This window comes from Neophocaena asiaeorientalis, unplaced genomic scaffold (genome assembly GCF_003031525.2).
Source record: "Neophocaena asiaeorientalis asiaeorientalis breed wild unplaced genomic scaffold, Neophocaena_asiaeorientalis_V1.1 scaffold177, whole genome shotgun sequence".
NCBI classification, from domain to species: Eukaryota; Metazoa; Chordata; class Mammalia; order Artiodactyla; family Phocoenidae; genus Neophocaena; species Neophocaena asiaeorientalis.
The window spans coordinates 22,264,349-22,284,912 of NW_020172779.1; the positions used below are offsets into that span (position 1 = coordinate 22,264,349).

Genomic DNA, 20,564 nt, shown 5'->3' on the forward strand with positions numbered 1-20,564 from the left:
GTGAGTTGGTAGGAGCGTTCCAAGTGCTTGAGACAGAGGATGACGTTTCAGAAGGTGGACGTGCTTGTTCAGAGGTGCACACGGGCTTTGGCGACCCTGTGTCCAGCACCTTGTGATTTGCTCCATGGGTATCAGGAATGGGGGGGGGGGGGCTTTGCTGTGGTCGAGGAGCACCGTTTGAAGGCTACAGTCCCTAGCTCCTCCGCGTGTCTTCACGTGGCCCGTTGAGTCCAACCGTCCAAGGGACCGGCAGCTCAGAGCACCTGAGATACCTGTTCTCCCTAGAAGACTGCTTCCTGTACTCAAAGTGGACCCTCAAATTCTCAGTTTTCTTGGTTTTTAAAGCCTACGTACAGGTGACAACTTGGGCGTGCCTATATATTTTGGAGAACTTGTCACTTTGAAAGAGATGCTGCTTTTGCGGCCCACACGCTCCCCTCCCCGAAGCGTGTGCCCCGAGCTGCAGCAGCGCTCGGCAAGGCGGGGCGTGCTTCCCCGCCACGCCGCGCCGCTCTGGGCTGCTGAGCGCTTTGCTTCGTGTACGTGAGCCAGAAAGAAATACTTTCTGCCCTTGCTGAGGTCACCATGGTTTGGGGTTTTCTGTCACTTGCACCACACCGGCTTTTTTTTTTTGTGGTACGCGGGCCTCTCACTGCTGTGGCCTCTCCCGCTGCGGAGCACAGGCTCCGGATGCGCAGGCCCAGCGGCCATGGCTCACGGGCCCAGCCGCTCCGCGGCATGTGGGATCTTCCCGGACCAGGGCACGAACCCACGTCCCCCGAATCGGCAGGCAGACCCCCAACCACTGCACCACCAGGGAAGCCCCACACCGGCTCTTAAGGAACACGGTGGCCCACCTTAGCAACGCCACTTGCGGAATCACGCGTCCTTCCCCAGCACGTGAGCTTTCTCGTACTCTGCATGGAGTTCTGAGGGGTCCGGGTGACTGCGGGCGCTTCCCTTCACGCTCTTCCCTCAGCTCTAGCCAACACTCTGCCCTCTGCCTCCGCGTGGCCTTGCAGGCCTGGCCTGGGCCTACTCACCTTGGCTGGACCTCCTTCTCTATCCGGCCAAGTTTCGACAGGTCGTCACTCGGTTGCTCTCCTGAAACCACGTGCAGTTCCCTCTCGCCCTGGCGACAGCCTTGGTCACCGTGAGCCTTGCTCACGGCAGGCTTCAGAGCGCCTCCACCATGTCGGCCGGCTCCTGCGCCTCAACCGCTCCTGCGTCCTCCCGCCAGCAAGCTCCTCTGGGCCTCTGCACGGTCTCAGCCACGACCTCCTCTCTCTGCGGCTTGCAGGGACGGTCCCAAGCTGCCATCATGCCCCACCCCGTCTGTTCGCTCACCCTCTTTAGCAGATACCCCGTCTGCTGCTCACGGAGCAAGCGTGACTGTGGGGAGCGCATCCTTTCAACTTCCCGGCCCCTTCCCACACGCGCGCTCTCTGTGCACTCCTGCCCGTCGCTCTGCTGGCTCACGGGAGAAGCGTCCGCTCTCCCTGCCGGGGCTGCGGCCTCTGCTCTGGATCCCATTCCGTTCTGCCTGCACCAGCTGGGCCCCCGCCTCCTGCTTCTGTCCTCCGCCGACTGGCTCCCCACTCTTCGCAGATAAAGGCTCCCAAGTCTTTACACTCTTAACGTGGCACCGATGTTGACCCTTGATCTGTTTTTTCTAAACTCTACCCTCTTACAGCTCCTTCCTTCCACAGTGACTTCTGGAAAGAGTATCTATCACACTGGTGACAACACGTTTCCCAGTTCACCTGAACTCCTCATCCTGCAATACGCTGGTATCTCCCATCATCTGCCATTGAAAGCGATCCTCATCAAATCACCAAAGACTCACCAGGTCCAAATTTAGGGATTCTCCATATTCACGCGTCTTGACTTCCCGGTTATCTGACACCGCACCTAACCTTCCTCCTGGTGAAGAGACTCCAGTGTCAGGTTGCCATGGTAACCCTAGCGTAGTTGACCTCTTGCCTCTCTTGCCTGCCCTAACAAAAGGGTTGCTCCACAAGCTCCTATCCTAGGGTGTGAGTCGGGAGTAGCTGGGGGATGCCATTCCCGGACCCCGGCACGAGTAGCAGGGTGTGAGCGCAAAGCCTGTGCTTGGAAAAGGGATGTGCACGCAGTAGGAGCCTAACAGAGGCTGGAAATCTTCAGTCCTGGAGTTGCTGGCCAAGCCTCAGGGGGCTTCTGGCCCACCTAGACCTCTGGTTTAGAGGGTCCAGATGTGACAGAGAGGGCCCTCCTCCCTGCCTGCCCCACAGGGCCTCCTTCTGCGGCCACCGAGACTCTTTGGAAGGTTCCCAGGCTGCCCCCACCAGCAGTCTCCCTGAGTCAGACCAGGTCGGGGCGGGCTGGAGTGTGGGCAGACGGGGGAGGAAGGTGAGCTGCAGACGGCGCTGCCCCCATCCTAACACCGAGTCAACGCCACGGGGGAGAAAGCCTTTGTTTTGTGCGCGACTGTGACTCCGACTTTTCAGCTGTCTTTGGACAGCTGCATCTCACCTGAAAACCGAGAAAAGGCTGACCCTGCCGCTGCCTACCTGCTCAAGGTGGACATGCTGGACAAATGCATGGGAAAGAATTCGTGAGTCCACCCACCTGTGCCAGTTGGTGGGTGAAGTCCATGCTTATTCAGCAGAATTCCTTGTCTTCTGTCTCCTGGAAGCTGGTAGCAAGAGCTGACGGAGAGCAGCCATGGGGCCTCCCCCGTCAGAAGAGAGCTGCCCCCAGGACGATGTCCCACTCCCCACGCTGAGCAGTACTTCTTTCGCTTCAGGGATGTCTTACGCCCAAATCATTGTGTCTCCCCCACTGACCCTGGGCCCCCCGAAAGGTCAGAAGCCTCTGAGCAGTACTCCGTGGGTGGGCCTCAGGCCCTCGCTCCCAACAGTACTGAGGCCCTCCGAGGTGAAGGGGAGTCAAGAGTGGCTGTCAGCAGTAAACAGACTTACACGTCTTGATTTCAGAGAGAAACAACTTGTAGACGAAATCGCTGTGGGGAAGGTTTGGCCTTGCTCTAGTTTGACCTGCCGACCTGCCGGCTAGAGCCAGACAGATTCGATCTCCCCACTCCTTCCCCGTTTCGAGGTCCCTGGAAACTCAGACCACCAGTGAGCTAATAAACGGAAAACAAGTTTAATGCAACAGGTTCCAACCGTCTGCAGCCAGTCGGCTTCATCATGGCAGCCTGAGGCCCAGGAGCCCAGAGGCCAGTGTCAGGAAAGTCACCAGCCCCGCACTGCTGCCCCTGCGGCCCTGCCTGCTGCTGACGCTCCTCTCTTTGTATCTATCTTCTGTGTTTTCTTTGATGATTGGATTCTGGTTGTTGCACAGATCCTGCTTACAGCACGCTATGAACAGGAAGGGCGTGGGCTTTATGAGCAGGAACGACTTGGCCTTCTGTGGAGGTGAACCGATTATCCCACAATACTTTACGCACTGCTTGGAAACATAGAAGAACCGTGGAAATATTCCTAATGGGAAATAAGGACAGAGACAGAAAGGAGTCACGTGAATTGAAAACGACACCAACACCATTTCTGTCTGAAATCTGCCCAACCCTGACCCTTCCGGTGGCGCCTCTCAGAAGCCCCGCTCAAAGAGGGCACCTGATGGGGAGTCGGGAGCCATCACCACAGAGGAAGAGGATCAGGTCTTTGTGTTCAGATTTGCTCCTGGGAGTGGGGTGTGGCATCGGATGCCCCCAGCCTTGGCCTGTCCGCGCGCACCGGGAACCTGGGCCTGGCAGTCTCCGTTTGGGAACGTACAGGCTCCTTAGGCCTCAACTTCTCAAATGCAGGGTCGATCAGGCCTTTGTGACCACGGACAGACGCACGAGAGCAAGGGGCTCCTGGCCATCCCAGCCACTGCCCGGAGCTTAGAGCTGGCCTCCTGGGGAGCCGCTGCCCAGGGCCTGGGTGTGAGAGCTGTGCCCGCAAGGGCACAGCTCAGCGCTGGGTGACAGGGCCAGTCTTCCGACTTCACCTCATCTCATATTTCACCGTGCAGTCATCTTTCCACACTAAGTTATCAGGTCCACGTGAGGCCTCAGTGGGGCTTACACCTCGACCCACTCAGCACCCCGCACACTTCCTGGAACACGGAAGCCTCCAGAAGCGACTGACGAACGGAAAGTGAATTCTCCAGCCCTGACGAAGCCACTGCTGGGTCACGCCGGGGCCCTCAGACTCACCCTCGGGAGAGAGCTCTTCATGCGGCCAGAAGTCCTCGGGCGAATTACAGATGACCCAGCAGTGGTGTCCAGTCGTTTTAAAGCACGCACACTCCTTTCAGAACATATTTTAAGCCCACGCCCCTAATTATGTACATCTCTTGTAAAAGCTACTCTTGGTGGGACATCTGAAGTCCTTAAAGCTTAATTTTTCACTTAGAAGTGAATGAAGAGAAGTCTCCGTTACTTTCTTCCTACACTTCAGTACTTCACCCTGACCGGCGGGCAATGCGTGTTGCCCTACGTCGGCCCTGCTGTGACTTACGTAAGCTGGGTCTCCTCCATGGCCCACCTGCCCTCCTGGCTTCACAGGACTTTGCTCTTCAAATTTAAAAAAAGGGTAGCTTTCATATTAGTTATTCTCTATTGAGGAAAACTAGACAGACCCTGAATCCTGAAAGTATCCCACTGACCTGCCCATGGAAGCCCAGTACTAACTGAGATACTTACTCACGGCCACAGAACTACAATACGGGAGGCCCGGCTGACAGTCTGTTGGTCTTTCACAATCGAAACTGTTCTCCATCTCGCAAACGTGACACCTCAGTACGTCTGAAATGAGGAATAAAAAGAAAATGGAAGGTGGCAGCTCTCAGGTCCTGTCAGACCAACACCCCCCATCCTCTCCTTCCTCCAAATGAGAACAGCCTGGGGTCCCGCTGTCTTCCCAGCTCCCCACAGCCCGCCCCATGCCCGGAGCCCCTTCTCTGCTCTCTGGGCTTCCCTCATCCACGCACAGGGTGTGTCTCTCTCACACCTCCACACCAAGACCCACCGCGCGAACCCGACATGCACAGACACTCGCCCCAGAGACACGCAAGCTCCCACCTTCATATGGCAACACCCAAGGCTCACCTCCCCCCACCCCGCCCAGCCTCAGGGACGTGCCCCATCCACACACAACACTGGCGTCTCACCTCTGACTTCTCTAGAAAAAGAAACGCCACAGCGTTGGAGTCTGCTCTCACACACCCTTTCCACCCCGCTTCCTGGCCCGCCCCACCTCCTTCAGCACCCGGCTCCCCCTTCCCCTCCCGAGACCCCGGAGCGGTGGCCCACTGTCAGCTCTGCGTCACGGCGGGACTTGCTTTTGGGGGAGAAGCTGGTCACACTCCTGCAGCTCTCTGTTCTCAAAGGCAGCCCCAGAAGGCCCAGTGACGGCTGCGCCAGGCTTGGCCTCCAGCCTGACCTCCCCCAGGAAGGCAGGGCTGTGGCAGGGAGAGCTGGGCGCTGGGGAATAAAGCCAGCCTTCCAGACCTGCTCTCGGGGGGCTCCACATCACGAGGCTCCCCCACTAGGCGTCCAGGAGCTGACCACCCTCTTCACGCTCTTTTGCCCACTGAGTCCTCTGTGCTGCAACTGTCCAAACCCACCTGGGGCCGGGGCGGCATCCAAACGGGGATGGCCGCCCCCGAGTCCGCACAGGCGTTCCGGCCCACCGCCTCCTCCCAGCCCAGGAGGCCGAGGGCCTGGAACTTACTTTGCCTTCCAGACGTGGTGACGTTGGTCTCCACCCGTGGCAGGCTCACGAGCAGCAGCCAGACAAGGAGGACGGTCATCTCCGAGGACGTCCGGCCCTGAACGTGAGAAGCGAGCAGGCCACGTGCTCAGCCCTGTGGCTCCGCGCTTAGATCTGGCCCCTGTGTGGCCACCAGCATTCGGAGCGCTTCCCCGCTGGACACCGGGGCAGACCCTCTCCTCCTCGCCCATGGGCCTGGGGCCAGGTGTGGCCTCTCGGTGCTGGGTGGCCTGTCACCGCCACTAAGTCCCCTCTACCCCCAGGGACGTCAGCACTCCCTGGAACTCTGCATTCATTCTGCTCGGCAGGTGTGCCCGCTGCTGCTCCCTGAAGGCTGCACCAGGTTTCCCCCACCGCGGATCTGAACTCCTGCCCTCAGGAGCCCTCATGGGGCACCCTCCCACCCAGCACCACCGGCCTTCCTCCACCATCTTCATCTCCCTCTCCATCTGTGGCCAGGGCATCACCAGTGCATCCTGACCCCAGGGCACAGGAAGGCGTGGGTACCCCTGCAGCACCCAGCCCATCCCAGGCTGGCCTTGCCACCCCTGATGCCGAGGCCGGCTCTCCTCTCACCAAGCCTGCAGGCCTCACGCGCCCCGTGCACTCCTGCCCGCTCCCTTCCGGGCTCCCCTCTCCTGCTCCTTCTGGAATGTTCCCCAAGTTCCTCACCCGCCTTCGCCCTGCTATCTGGCGGGTGGCGGCTCAAGGGGGCGAGACATTGGCCATGCGTCTGCGGGCGGCAGGGCCCTCCCGCGGAGGGAGCAGACACCCACCGCCCCTCCCACTCCGCAAGGCCCTGCCCCCTGAGGGTGGGCCGCGCACGCGCACCCGGCGCCTGGCGCTAGGGGAGAGGCTGCTCCGGGTGCCCCTGGTGCTCGCACCCTGTCGCTTCCCGGGCCGCACGGGATCGCGTTGTGGTTTCTCCCACGTCGTGGCCCCAGAGCAGCGTGGCGCGTGGCCGTTCCCCGCCGGCGTTCTTCCCGCAGCCCTCTCCTGCAGACGTGCCTTTGTTGGCACTGGCAGCACCTTCGCAGGAATTCTGTTTTTTTACAGTGGCGGAGCATCCACGGCCTGGATGTAAGAGAGTGTATTTACAGAGCCTCCTTCGATGAGCCTTTGTGTTGTTTACAGCGTGTCGTACTAGAAATAGAGCTATAGTTGTCCGAGATGTTATTTCTTAGGAGTGCAGGTACACCGGAAGGACGGTTTTTCCAGAAATTCGACGGACAGTCTCAGGTTCAATGTATTTGCAATCTAGATGCACCTGCCCAGCAGCTACATCAGTTTTCTCCTCCCATCTCTGAGAAGTGTGAGTGCCCGTTCCCACAGTATCGTAAAAAAGAATGCATTCTTATCCACCCTTTGGGTTTTCACCAGTCCAGTAGATAAAAATAGTATCCCGTAGCATGAATTTGCATTTCTTTGATTATGAGTGACGTTGGGCAAGTTTTTGCATTCAGGTAGATATGTGTATTCCTTTTTCTGTGCGCTCTATTCAAGTCTGTTGTCTAAATGCACTGTGACAGTAGTCCACTGCCATAAAAAGTCCAAAAAAAACTTGTTTCCTATCTGATACAGGTCTTGGTATTTTTGCCAAGCAGAAGTGCTTGCTTTTCATCGTCAAAGATAAAGTCAGACGCTCCTTCAAGTGGTAAGGATGGATTTTGATCGGGAACGTTCTATTTCAGTGGGGAAAAGAGTCTGTGTGAAGGGAACTCCACTTGGATTTGCACAGGGGTGACTGGGCATCTCAAAGGGAGAGTGAGGGAGTACGGAGGTGGCGAGAGGGGCTCAGTGGAGTCAGGGAGGTGAAAATTACAAAAGCGGGAAGGCACGGTTGGTCCCTGTGAAACCCACTTGGGTTTGCTAACTGGCACTTATCTAAGTTAAGCTCCCGCCCTCCCACGGAAGCTGGGAGAAGGGGCCCATCTTCAGGTGGCCGCCGGAACACAGTTCTTCAGGCGGGTACTTTAAGGCAGGGGTGGGGGGATTTGGGTCATCTTAGGGATGCGGCCTTCAGCTGTTAGAAGCGACCTTAGTGTCTGCTCTAGTCCTTACAGGCCAAGCTTGAGGCTTAGTTGATAAAAGGCCCAGAGGAGCCTGGCTGGAGTTTAGTCAGGAGAGGAGCTTTACCACCATCTTTTCTTTGATGGTTCTGGATTTTGAATGGTAGTTAGAAAAAAGCTACAGTAACCAAGACAGTGTGAGGCTGCAGCTGCAGAAAGCTTAGACATACGATCAACAGAACGGACTAAAGAGTCAAGAAACAGACCTACCCATGTGTGATTGATTGATTTTAGACAAAAGTGCCAAGCAAGATAATGCAACGAAGAGAGGGCCACCTCTGTGACAAATGGTGCTGGGACCTTTGAGCAACCAAATGCAAAAGATATGCCCCCAACTGAAAAGAACTTGTAAAAAAGAAAAGCAAAAACATAAACGTGACTTTTCCCTTACCTCACGTCATATACAAAAATCCACTGGAAATGGACCACAGGTATAACTCTACGCTATAAAACTTATCTAAATACAAAGCTAGAAGGCTTCTAGAAGGAAACAGGAACAATTTTTTCAATCTTGGGTTAGTCAAAGAATTTTTAGATAAGACACATAAAGCATGAATCATGCAAGGCAAAACTGCTACAGTTTGCAGGGGAAAGAATGCTGATGCCTGTAGCTCCTTTGGAAATGAATCAAAAGATAAGATGAACTAAAGCATGGTTGGAGAGATGGATGGATACGTGGAAAAACTAGTCAAATGTTAAGGGTGGACTTTAAGTGGTGGGTATCCTTGTATTTGCTGTAAATTCTTTCAACTTTACTGTTTCAAATAATTTATATAAAGTGCCAGGGATTAAAAATGTGCTCTACGGAGAATTCCTTGGCGGTCCAGTGGTTAGGACTCCATGCATTCACAGCCACGGGCCCGGTTCGACCCCTGGTCGGGGAACTAAGATCTCGTGAGATGAGTGGCGTGGGCAAAAAAAAATTATTTTTAATAAAAAAAAATGGGCTGTACGTGATTTAGCCCAGATTCAATCCATTATGAGAATCGTGACACAGAGCAGAAAATATTTCAACGAGAGGCTGAATTCGCCTCCTCAGCTAAAGACTGAAGGTCCAGGATTTGGTTGCATAACCCTGAGTGTAGGAATCTAAGGCTTTTGCAGAGTTCAATGGGCTGGGGGTGGTATTTAGAATGTTTTAGGATTGCTAGTCACAGTCTTACAAGCTATGGGGATAGAAAAAAGAATAAGAATATCATTAAATGAATGAGAATTAAAACAGGTGGCCTTCCGCACCACTCCAATTGTCCCTGATACGGCAAAGACTGTGCGAGAAGAAAAACGGCTGATGGGAGAACTGACATATCGAGGACAACTTAGCTAAGGCCCTCTTCTCCCAATTCAGGCAAAAGGTGTATTCTTTGGAAATGAAACTCATCATACACTTATAGTTTTGCCACAGAGGAGTTTGAATTTGCCAGCATATGTGAAAATCCAGTGTGGTGGGTCTCAGTCTGAGAATCAGCGAGTAGCTACACTGATAATACCACGTGCATGACTTCCCTCAAAGAAATGTGTGATAAGTAACCTTACTCAGCGCCACCTGGAAAGAAATCACCTGAAGAGATCTCTGGAAAAAAGATCCTGGGGATTACTCTGGACCCTGGATTATTTTGAGCACCCCCCCCACCCCCGCAATTTTAGCTCCAGAGGTTACAAAAAGTTGTAGAAGGCAAAGTTCAGCAGCAGCCTGTAAACTCATTTTTCCTCTCTGTTGGGGCCACTAGTTTGGGAAGGAAAATGATGACCTGGTCAAATCTCTGTGCTGGTCCTCCACTGAGGGTGTCGGCTAACAGAAAGATAACAGGGTGTCATATCTGTGAATTGCTTTTAGCAGGAAATACCTGATCCTCCTAGGGGCTTAATTTAAATAAAACTGGAATCTACAAGGCATGGGTATATGAGTCCGGGAGCCTTGGGACTCAGGGGAGGGGATGCCAGGTGGGGTCCGGGTGGGACAGGGATTTCAGTGGTGAAGATGCTGTGTGGGTTCAGTGGGCCATCCGTACCCAGAAAGGTGATAATATATGCCATATATCATCATATATTATATGGCACAGGGGGTGGTGAAAGGGACACCCACAGGAAGGGCTGCTAGGTGGGTAGGAGAGGCCATGGGACCCCAGGGGAGGGATGCCGTGTGGTCAGAACGGATGGGTGGTGGTAGTGGGATCTGCGACCCCTGCTCCAGGAGGGCAGGGCCAAACCCCAGGATCTTCAGACACTGACCTAAGACCCAGTCCAAGCCTGCAGCACTGCCCCCACCACCCTGCCTCCTGCCCAGACCCATTCTGGAACCTTCCCCTCCCCCCTCCCAGCCCGCGCTCTGCCCGGACCTTCTGAAACCTTCCCCCACATCCCTGCGTCCTGCCCAGACCTTATGGAACCTTCAGGGACACGACCTCAAGACGGACTCCCACTGGCCGTAGAGAGCGCAGCCGCCGCAGGTGAGTGAGGAGAGGCTGGTCAGGCTCAGAGCCCAGACCTCACCCAGGAAGTACTGAAGGGCGTCTCCCGTCAGGCTTTGCGCGGCCTCTAGAAGGTTTGGCCTGGCCTCGGGGCGGAAGCGCGTCCCCAGCGGCGGTTCCCTCAGAGCGCCTGGCGGTGGGCTGGTGCCCGAAGGTCTCGGAGGACACGGAAGGGGGAGATGGTTCCAGAAGTTCTGGGCAGGACGGGGGTGGCGTGGAGGTCTCCAGAGGGACCACACCAAATGCTGGGCAGGATGCAGAGAAACCAGATCGTTCACACATTGCTGGTGACCCAGAAAAATGGTGCAGCCAACGTGCAGGACAGGGTGGCAGTTGCTTTAAACGCTAAACAAGCAACTACCGTTAAGATCCCCAAATCTACTTCTCTGTTTTCCCCAGACAAACTGAAACGTGTCCATAGAAAACATATGCATGGCTGTATATGACAGCTTTATTTGTAATATCCCACGAAAAGAAACACCCCAGATGTCCTGCAGTGGGTAAACAAACCATGTAACTTTCTCACCTGGGAAATTACTCAGCAGTAAAGAGAGAAAAATGTGATACATGCGCTGACTTAAATGAATATTCAGGGACTTATGCTCAGTGAAAAAAGACAATCTCCTAAGGTCACATACCACACTGTTTCTTTTATATGCCGTTATACAGGTGACACACTTTTATAAATGGACATGAAATTAGTATTGCAGGGGCCACTGTTTCCAGATATGGCTGGAAAAGAGGTTCGTGAGTTCATATAAGGGAAATTGCAGTGATGAAACCAATCTTTTTCCTCACTATTGTGAATGGAACTACCCTATTAGTCGTAATACTGCACTATATTTTGCGAGATATTAACAAGTGACTGAGTAAAGGACTCGCAGGATCTTTCTGTATTTCCTGCAAGTGCATTTGAATACACAATTATCTCAAAGTAAACGTTTAATGGAAATGAAGTGTTTAAACAAACATATCATTAATTACATTATTATTTAAATGGCTACAATTAGGAACTCAAGACTTTTGGGGTAAACAAACAAAATGCTCTTTATTAGAGACATGCTTTAAAACAAGGACATGAAAAGATTGAAAATGAAATATAGAAAATGGTCTACAATTTGATTGCCCCCCCAAAGGACCCTCTTATACACACACCCAGGCTGAGTAAATATTAAGACAAGAGCGTTACTTATGTGAAGAGCCACGTTGTGTAGAGGCGAGGGGACAAAATAGCAGAAAGACATTACAATCAAAATCCATACGCACCCCTAACACGGGCTCAAAATACGTACAGAAGATACCTTGGTAGAATTTAGGTACTGTAGACAACTCCATTATCCTATATTTAGTTATCATCAACACTTCCCTCTCCATAGCTCCTAGATGCTGGAGCAAGGAGAAAAAAACATCACAGCGATAGACCTGGATCAATAATCTTTTCCTGAAAGGAGCAGGCAGCAAATGTTTTCAGCTTTGTAGACCTCCTAGCCTCTGTCGCTACTACAAAACATTGTCTTTGTGCGGGTGGAAGCAGCCATACAGGATAAGTAAACATATGATCGTCCCTGTGTTCCAACCAAGCTTTAATTACAGACACGGTTGGTGGACAGGGTTTGTCCCACACACTCCTGTTTGCCAACCTGTGCTATAGAAGTTCTGAGCAGCCTCATTAACAAACTAGGAAAAATCAGTATACATAACAACAGACCCAGAGGTGACCAGATACAGCTTTTTACAGGGTCGCATGTGACTCTACAAGGTTGAGTTCATGCCGTGACATAACCCAGCATCAACAAATCTCAAATGATTGACGTTACTTAGAGTTCCTTCTGTACTTCAGTGAAATTAAGCTAGAAATGATTAGTCAAAAGAGAACAGGAAATCCCCAACTGCTTACTAATTATTCAGGGCACTTCTAAACCAATTACACAGAAGACAAGCCCCAAGAGAAATTGGGAACTAGTAACGTCTAAACGATTATGAAGTTATGACAAGTTGAGAGTGTGGGGAAAGCAGCTGAAAAAGTGCTTGGTGCAAAATATATCACATCACAGGCATCTAGTAGAAGAGAGAACAGGGTGAAAGTTTTCTCAGCTTCCATTCAAGATGTTAGAAAAAGAAGAGATGATCCACCCAGAGAAATGAGGAAGGAAGTATAAAGAGGACAGCAGAATGAACACGAGGTAAATCCACAAAACCAAGGCTGGTGTTTTGGAAGGATTCAGGGTATTGGTAACACAGAAGGAGATCACAAAGAAGAAAAATAAAATTCTCTTTGCCAATATCAGAAATCGAAAGGGAGGCATCGATCAGCCCTCATAGACCTTATAAAGAAAATAAGGGGCTGTTATGAGTAGGCTCCCTGTCATAAATGTGAGATTTCTGATGACGACAAAAACTTGGAAAACACTGTTAACCATAACACAATGAGAGAGGGAGGCCGAAATGTCCTTAATATTTTTCAAAAACCCTATGAACCAGAGATTCTATTGAAGTTAAAGTCTTAAAGCAATAGAAGGATACACCAAGCTTATTGATGGTGAGTCCCAATAGAGTAAAGATTAATCTACAAATTCAATGAAATTGCAGTCAGAGTCTCAGCAGGTGGTGTGTGTGTGTGTGTGTGTGTGTGTGTGTGTGTGCGTGTGTGCGCGCGCGTGAAGTTGATTCCAAATGTTCAAGTGTTTATGGAAATGGAAAGGGCTAGGAATAGCCAAGGCAAGCTAGTGGGAGAAGAAAAACGCTGGAGGACTTGCACTCGCAACTACCAAGGGCATTTATATCGTCTCATTTATGAAGACAGTGTGGGGTTGGGCTCAGGATTGAAAAATAGACCAACAGAGGAGAAAAGCAAAGTCAGAAAGCACATATATCCAGTTACGGGCTTTTTGACAAAGCTGACGCTGCCCTGGAGTGGGGATAGACTCTTGATTGCCTTGACGAGTGGTGGATACACAAGATAACGTACACAGTATTCACACCACGCAAAAGAAGCAGGTTCAGGACGTTTGTGGATCTCAATAAATACTCAAAAATGAAGTTTTTACAGCGGAAAATGTAGACGGCTATCTTTATGTCCTTTGGAAAATTAAGAATTTTCAAAACTGAACAAAATTCTGCTGGTCACTTAAGAAAAAAATGATAACTGGCATTATGTAAAAATTCACAACATCTGCCCCTGAGAAGGTACTGATAAGACAGTGAAAATGCGCTCCATAGATGAGGAGAAAGCACTTCAAACACGTATCTGCTAAACGACTCGTATTCCGAATATAGAATGAGCTTCTTCCTACCAATCAGTAACTAAAATAGCAGATCATCCAATAGAAATTTGAGCAAAAGGCATGAAGCCAGTTTACCAGATAGGAAATGTGTATGGGTAATAAGTATAAGAAAAGTTGTTGAACACGATTCCTCTTGGTGGAAATCCCACGTGAAAACACAATACGATGACCCCAACGGGAATGACTAAACGTTCAAAGACGACCACACCATGTGTTGGCGAGATTTTGACGTGTGCGGGACCCTGTGGAGTATAAATAGGTACACTCTGTGGAAATCTCTTCAACAGCCCTGCCAAAGCTGTACTTAAGCACGTCAAAGACCCGGCATTACCACTTCTGGGTACGGAGCTCCTGAAACACTCACAATGCCCCACCTCAAGACAAGGACCGGAATATTCACTGCAGCACCACCTGGGGTAGTTGCAAACAGAAACGGCCCTAATGCCCATCAACAGTAAACTGTGGTTTATATTCGTCAACGGCAGGTATGCGACTACGAGAGTGAAGAACATACAGCCATGCACAGAGGCAGTCTCTCAAGGAGAATTTCTTCTACTTGGGGAATCTGGGTCTTTGCTCTTAAGGCCTTCCATGGATTGGATGAGGCCCACCCGCGTTATGGGGGATAATCGGCTGTACCCAAAGTCTCCTGATGAAAGAGCTAATCGCATTTAAAAATACCTTCAGAGCAACATTGAGATTGGTGTTTGGCCAGTGAACTGAACGCCATCGCTTAGCTAAGCTGGCGTGAAATCACCCATCACTCTTGATATTTCACACAAAAGGTATCGTACAATATATGGCCTTTTGTGTCTGGCTTCTTTCACTGGGCATAATATTTGAAGCTTCATCCCTGTTGTGACATGTGTTGCTACCTTGTTTGTTTGTTTGTTTAGATAGCTTTACTGGGATGTAATTCACATACCGCGCCATTCACTCACGTATAGAATTCAATAATTGTTAGTATATTCATAGCTATGTCAACCATCACCATAGTCCATTTGTTGTCACGACACATCTATTGGACGCTTGCCTTTGATTTCCAGAGGCTTTCTGATACTTCTCACTGTCAACGTGCCGCTTAAAGTACAGTAGAACACAGGTTTATACTACGCTTGTGTGTCTGTCTGGGGCTGTGGGTGTGTCTGCGAGAATGTGTGAGCCCGTCCACATCCTGGTGTGACTCTGGGGCTTGCCTTTTTAGTTAACACCTGGTGACTATCGTCCTATACAGATGCTTGCACACGGACCTCACTCTTTCATTTCACTGATGGTTAGGCCTCTAACGAACAGACACACCGAAAATTAGCAATCCTTTCACTGAAAGAAAATTACATGGCGTCCATTTTTGACATTATGAAAATTATTGAAATAAGTATCAATTTCTGTAGTTTAGACTCATAGGATATAATCCCACTGAGGTCAAGGACTTGTCTTTGTCGCTACCGTATAGCACAGTGCCTGACACGTAGAAGGTGGTGAATGAAAGCGGGTACAGCCATTTTAAACTTTGGCTAGCAATCCTACCATTGTCCCACATTCTACCAAGCGCATACAACCACCAACCGGTAATTCTAGGACCGCTCCTGCAAGGCAGGCAACTCTTTCCACGAGAAAGCTGAAAAACATTTTGCAAGATTTGATTGACAATTATGGGGATGCCCGGTCCTCCCCCCGGGGCAGCCACCGACTGCCTATTTAAATGTGCCACCGAAGGTCTTCAGGTTCGAGCAAAGGGACGGAGCTGATGCTCTGAAAATCCTCCCACTCCGGTAGCGCTACAGAATCAAAAACATGTCAAAAGTGCATTTCTGGGCTGGCAGAAAGGACAGGACCTCTTCAGGATCCTGAAACAAGGAGGGACCTGGGCCAGGGAGGAGGGAGCACAGAAGCCAGTACACAGCAGCCACCAGGGGAGGGCTGGACACAAGGCACCAAGTCTAGTGATCCGGTGGCCCCAGTTAGTGGGGGGAAAGGACGAGAGGCCTAGGACACAAGTAAGATTAGAAATCGCAATCAGAACCCCACGGAAAGGCAAGACTTCGAAAACACTACAGCAACGCTGAAGATGCAGCCTGGAAACCTGCCGCCTAACACCGTGGGGAGGCGAGGAAGAGGCCCAGCTTCCTGAGGCTGGGATGGAGGGCGATATGCGCTCCCGCTGAGAACTGAGAACAGGCCCCCACCGTGGGTTAGGATTCATGCTACTCGTGCCTCAGAGGAAACCCCAGGCTGTGTAATTAATACAAAGAGTGGCCCTGGGAAAGTGATAACCCTTGGGCAACTGGAGGACGCAGCCTCAAACCAGGCCCCAGCGGCACACGGAACATGGAAGATGTTCCAGGTCTTGGCATCGGGCTTCTTAAAGGCAATACTATTTCTACCTTGAAAGATGTGAAGAGGCATAAGAATTATGACGATTACACAGTAGACTGTTGAGATAACCTGGAAGACTTTTAGAAAGAGCCAGATGGACACTCACACTGGAAAGGCACGGGAAATTCCACGCAGGATAAGGAAAAAGAGACTCCTACATAGGCTTGATACGGGAAAACTGGAGAAACACGGAAAACCAAGAGACGATCTTGAAAGCATCCAGAGATACTTTAAATTGGAGATTGTCTCCAAGATGTCTCCAAGATGTCTCCAAGATCACTCCCAAGCCAAGGTCCTTCAACGGGAAGGAGATGCTCTGAGGGCCTTAGAGATGGGATTGGCATCCTGGCTTCGGTGGTACCCCTGCCAAGGATGCGCTGTGAGACTCTAGCAGGTGAATGAACTCAGTTTCCTCGCCTGCAAAATGGGGAAGAGCACAGTGGGTGCCTCTTAGGGCTGCCGTGGAGCTCAAGCAAACACACGTGCCAAGCTTCGCAGAATGACACACCTTGACCCCAGGGTAACGAGGTTTTCATTCCATTCCTGCCATCACACACCATCCACTCACCACAGAGCAGGGCCACAAACAAAGAGACAACTCCTGAGCAGTGGGAAAAGAAATCCGCATTTATTCAGTGCCGGTCGAGCCAGAAAGCCGGGTACTTTCCGAGCACCGGTCTCCCTGTGTGCCCTTGAGGCCTGCTGCAATGGTAATTATACAGAATTCCCAGAGGAAAAGCTTGCGCCTCAGAGGGATTGAGGGCTGGGCCCACGTGGGAAAGCCAGGGCTCCAGCTTGTGCCTGTGCGACCACAGAGTCTGGAACCTCCTCTCTTCTCCATGGTTCTCCAAGTCCCCCTCCACAGTGCCAGACTGGTGCAAGCGAAGACCCACTGGTGGCAGCAGGCCTCTTCCGCCGTGGGTGGAGTGGAGTGGCGAGGGGTGTGCAAGCCCTTGTTCTCCTCCAGGGATCTTGGCACCGAACAGATGCCAGCAGTGTGGCTCAGTGCCAGCAGGGCCGGCGCAGCCAGAAACACAACTCCTCCTGCCCTACTGCCTCGCCGTGACTGAGTGCCTGCTTCTCACCAGACGAGGTGGGAGTGGGGAGGGAGGGAGAGTGGAGAGGCCCCAGCACCCCCTCTTGCCTCTGGGCCCCCTTTCTTCCTGGGGGTGTCACCTGACCCCAGGTGGCATGGGACAGACACGCTCCTGCCAACTAGGGGACCCCGGCTGGCTCTCAGTTGTTCAAAGCCTCTTCCACCCATGAGGTTAGGTGGCTGCTCTGCTCTGGGGCACGGGGCACTGCACGAGGGCAGTGGGGCCCTCCAGACCGGCTCCGCTAAAGGGAGCACGAGATGGCCCCACGCCCTCCTCTAGAGGCTTCTCTGTGGCCCCCGAACTCCTGCCGGAGGCGGTCAAGATCCCTCCTGCTGTCCGATGCGTACCATTGACCCAGATGTCCAAGTTGGCTCTTTGGTAGCTACCCTTCTAGTAAACATGACTGCTGACCTGCCTATGCAGGCCCTCGGCTGGGCACTTCAGCCACAATCCCAGAGGGCTGGCACTGCCAGGAGGAGCCCCTGCGGGCTGAGTGGAGCAGGTAGATGGACAGCTAGCAACCCAGCTTGAAGGGCAAGTCCACGCCAGAGCACTGCAGACAAAAGGGACGGCATTGGAAATGGTACCGAGCAGGACAGGGGACACCCAAGTTGTCATCTCTTGCGTGGGGGCAGAGTTTAGCACGGAGGGCATAGAGCCTGGACAGGGCGGCAAAGGGCGGCGTCTGAGGCCCCTTTGCTTGGATGGACACACAGGGAGCCTGGAGCTGGGGCAACAGGGGCTCCAAGGCCCTCAGACGGTGCTCCTTGCAGGACAGGGCCCTGGTGGGACCGGGCACGTGGCCAGGACCTGCGACCAAGTTTCATCCCCAGCTCTGCTCGGGCCTTGCTGCACAGGCTGGCAAGCCCGGACCCTCGGAGGGCTGGGCTGTTCCATTTGTGCAACGCGCTGCCTGGACCATGGTGTGGCTCAGGAAGCAGGGCCCATGGGAGAAAAGAGGGGTGGTGGCCTGGGGTCAGGCAGAGGGAGCCTGTGGTGTGACTAGCCCGACCGAGTGGCGACGTGACTAGCTGATGGCCCGGAAGGTGAGGAGGGGGAGGGTAGAGGGCATCAACACGAAGCGGTAGATCATCTTTACGTCCTCTTGCACCAGCGTCTCCACCAGGAAGTTTTTCAGCACCTAGGACAGAGGCGCGGGTTCTGCCTGGCCGGCCTCCCCTGCCTTCCAGGGCCCTGAGGGCGGGTGCCCCAGGAGCAGAAGCCTGAGGTCCCGACAAGGCTGCCCGCCCAGGCCCCATCCAGGCCCACTCACGTGGTGCAGCAGAAGCAGCATCTCCGCCTCTGCCAGGCGCCGCCCCAGGCACTGGCGCACGCCAAAGCCAAAGGCCAGGTGTGGGAACCTGGTACCAGAGGCTCGGCTGTCCAGCCAGCGCTGGGGCTGATAGCGCTCGGGCCTGGTGAACATGGCGGGGTTTCGACCCAGGGAGTACAGTAGCACCTTCACCAATGTCTGCAGACACGTGGGGAGGGACGGGGTCAGACGCCCTGTGGGTGAAGGTCAGAGGGCGGGGTGTCTGGCAGAGGAGCCCTGCGGCCTCACTCACCCCGGCCGGGATGTGGTAGTTCTGCAGCACCACGTCTGAGCTCACCTGCCGCTCCAAGAAGACACCCACGGGGTACAGCCTGAGCACAGGGGCGGCCAACAGGGTCCTCAGCTGCGACAGGGCCCTCGCTTCCCTTCTGCAGCCTCCCTAGCCCAGCGCCCACGGCCCGAGGGCAGCTCCCCCAGCGCCCTCACAGCTCGCTCCTGGCACTGGGAGGCCCGAATCCCGAGGAGCTGCTTCCTTGCCTCTCCTGAGTCAGCCAAAGCTGCCCCAGCCTGAGCAGCCCCGGGCCAATGAGGACACGACCGACGATGGTCCCGGGACACTGCGGTGAGACCCCAGAGGAAGAAGCACCCCCATCCCTTTAGGGAGAGGAAGAGGAGGCGCAGGGGGATGTAGCCTCGGGCCAAGCTGCTGACCAGCAGCCCCAGGATCTGCCTGCAAGCTGCGGCGAGCGGGCTGTCCCGACGGCAGGGCCAGGGCCGCGGGGGGGAGCCCAGGTCTAGCACGCCTACCTTAAGGTCTCCTTGAGGGCCGCCCGCAGCAGGGGCAGCTCCGTGGTCGCCCTCTGGGGATTTTCTGAGACCCTGGCCTCGGCCACCAGGCTCTCCTGGCGCAGGGCCTGCTGCACTTCCGGGTTCCGAGCCAGTTCAAAGAGAGTCATCAACAAGGGGAAGGCCGTCTGCAGGAGCCACGGGGCCAGGGCTCAGACCCGGGCACAGGCTGCGTCCCTCCACCCCCAGGGCATCCCTCCCAGAAAGATGGCCGCCGTCCCCTGGGGCAGGGGACCTGTGTGCCCGGAGATGACAAAGCCCAGAGAGCTGACCGTCAAGATCCTGAAGCCGCCTTGTCTGCTTCCCCTGAATCCCTTGGGGAGGGTGTCCCCAACCTCAGAGAAGACCCGGGCCTCCTGCAGCCGCTTCAGAGCCTGGCTCGCGCCCTCCTCTGGGCCCAGGAGGTGGCCACTCTTGCCATCTATTCAGCGGGGAGGGTTCCGGAGCCCCGGGCCATCCGCTCCCCGTGGGTCACCTCCCTGGCCAGCCACAGTCAGGTCCGAACACGGGGTCCTGACATGAACCAGCCACCCCGGGCCCCAACTGTTTCCTCCTCCTGGATCATCTCCATGTGCAGGGAGAGGTGTCCACCAGCCCAGCCTGAGATCTGGGAGGCTGAATATCTCCTAAATGCCGTCCCCAAGGCAGCGCGCCCCTGGCATCTCCTGATATGCAGATACGGCTCCCTGTTGCTCCCTCAGCTTAAGTCCGTGCTCTGCCCTGTGGCCCGAGAGGGAGCTGGAGTCTGAGTGAGACACTCCCTACACTGGCTCCCTCTAGCCTTTGATACAGGCCTGGTGCCCAAAGCCCCTCCTGACAGGGGCCCTGACCCTGTCTGCCCTCCTCTGCCCACGTGCCCTGTTCCCCAGGCTCAGCCTCACAGCCTTCCTTGCTGTCCGCTCTTGCAGGCCCTGGCCTGCTGCCCTCCCAGCCTCCTCTTCTTGGCCTGTCTAACTTCTGTGTGGTCCTTCCACACCCAGCGCAAAGGCCTCCTTCTCCAGGAAGCCTTCCCAGAGCTACCTCCTGAGGCACAGGCCCTGCCCTGGGCTCTCACCTTGTGGTTGCACCACAGCCCCTGCTCAGGGAGTGTCTGCACCAGGGGTCTGCGCCTCTGCTCAGGATCCTGGGTGCCTAGCAGGGGCTCAGAGATGCTGGCGGATGCAGGTTCGGTCCAGAGACCGGCAGCTTCGGCTGCGCTCACACCCCGGGGCCCACCCTGCCCACTGTGCCGGGTTGCCAGCCACCTGCTGTCCCGCCCACACACTGGAGCCCCTTGCTGTCCCTCCCATCAGTCTGTCACTGCCAAAGGATCTTGAGTGAGAGCCAAAGGTACTCTGTCCCTGGGAAATGTCCCCTGTGTGGGCCTCCAGCTGCGCCTCGGCCCTTCCC

The 20,564-nt window shown here is 54.0% G+C and overlaps 1 protein-coding gene across 2 annotated transcripts in view; it reads right to left on the minus strand.

Moving 5' to 3' along the window:
- Window positions 1-17,674: 17,674 nt before the first annotated feature.
- Window positions 17,675-20,564, minus strand: part of LOC112397123 (cytochrome P450 11B1, mitochondrial) — a 5,833-nt gene continuing 2,943 nt past the window's right edge. Inside the window, exons 6-9 of one of the 2 annotated variants that reach the window (XM_024741245.1) lie at window positions 19,137-19,303; window positions 18,622-18,700; window positions 18,330-18,527; window positions 17,675-18,197 (exon numbers count right to left, since the gene is read on the minus strand). In XM_024741245.1, the coding sequence (XP_024597013.1) occupies window positions 18,084-18,197; window positions 18,330-18,527; window positions 18,622-18,700; window positions 19,137-19,303 (558 nt within the window). In that variant the 3' untranslated portion in view covers window positions 17,675-18,083. The remainder of the gene's footprint in view (window positions 18,198-18,329; window positions 18,528-18,621; window positions 18,701-19,136; window positions 19,304-20,564) is intronic. The other variant, XM_024741246.1, reaches the window with a different exon arrangement.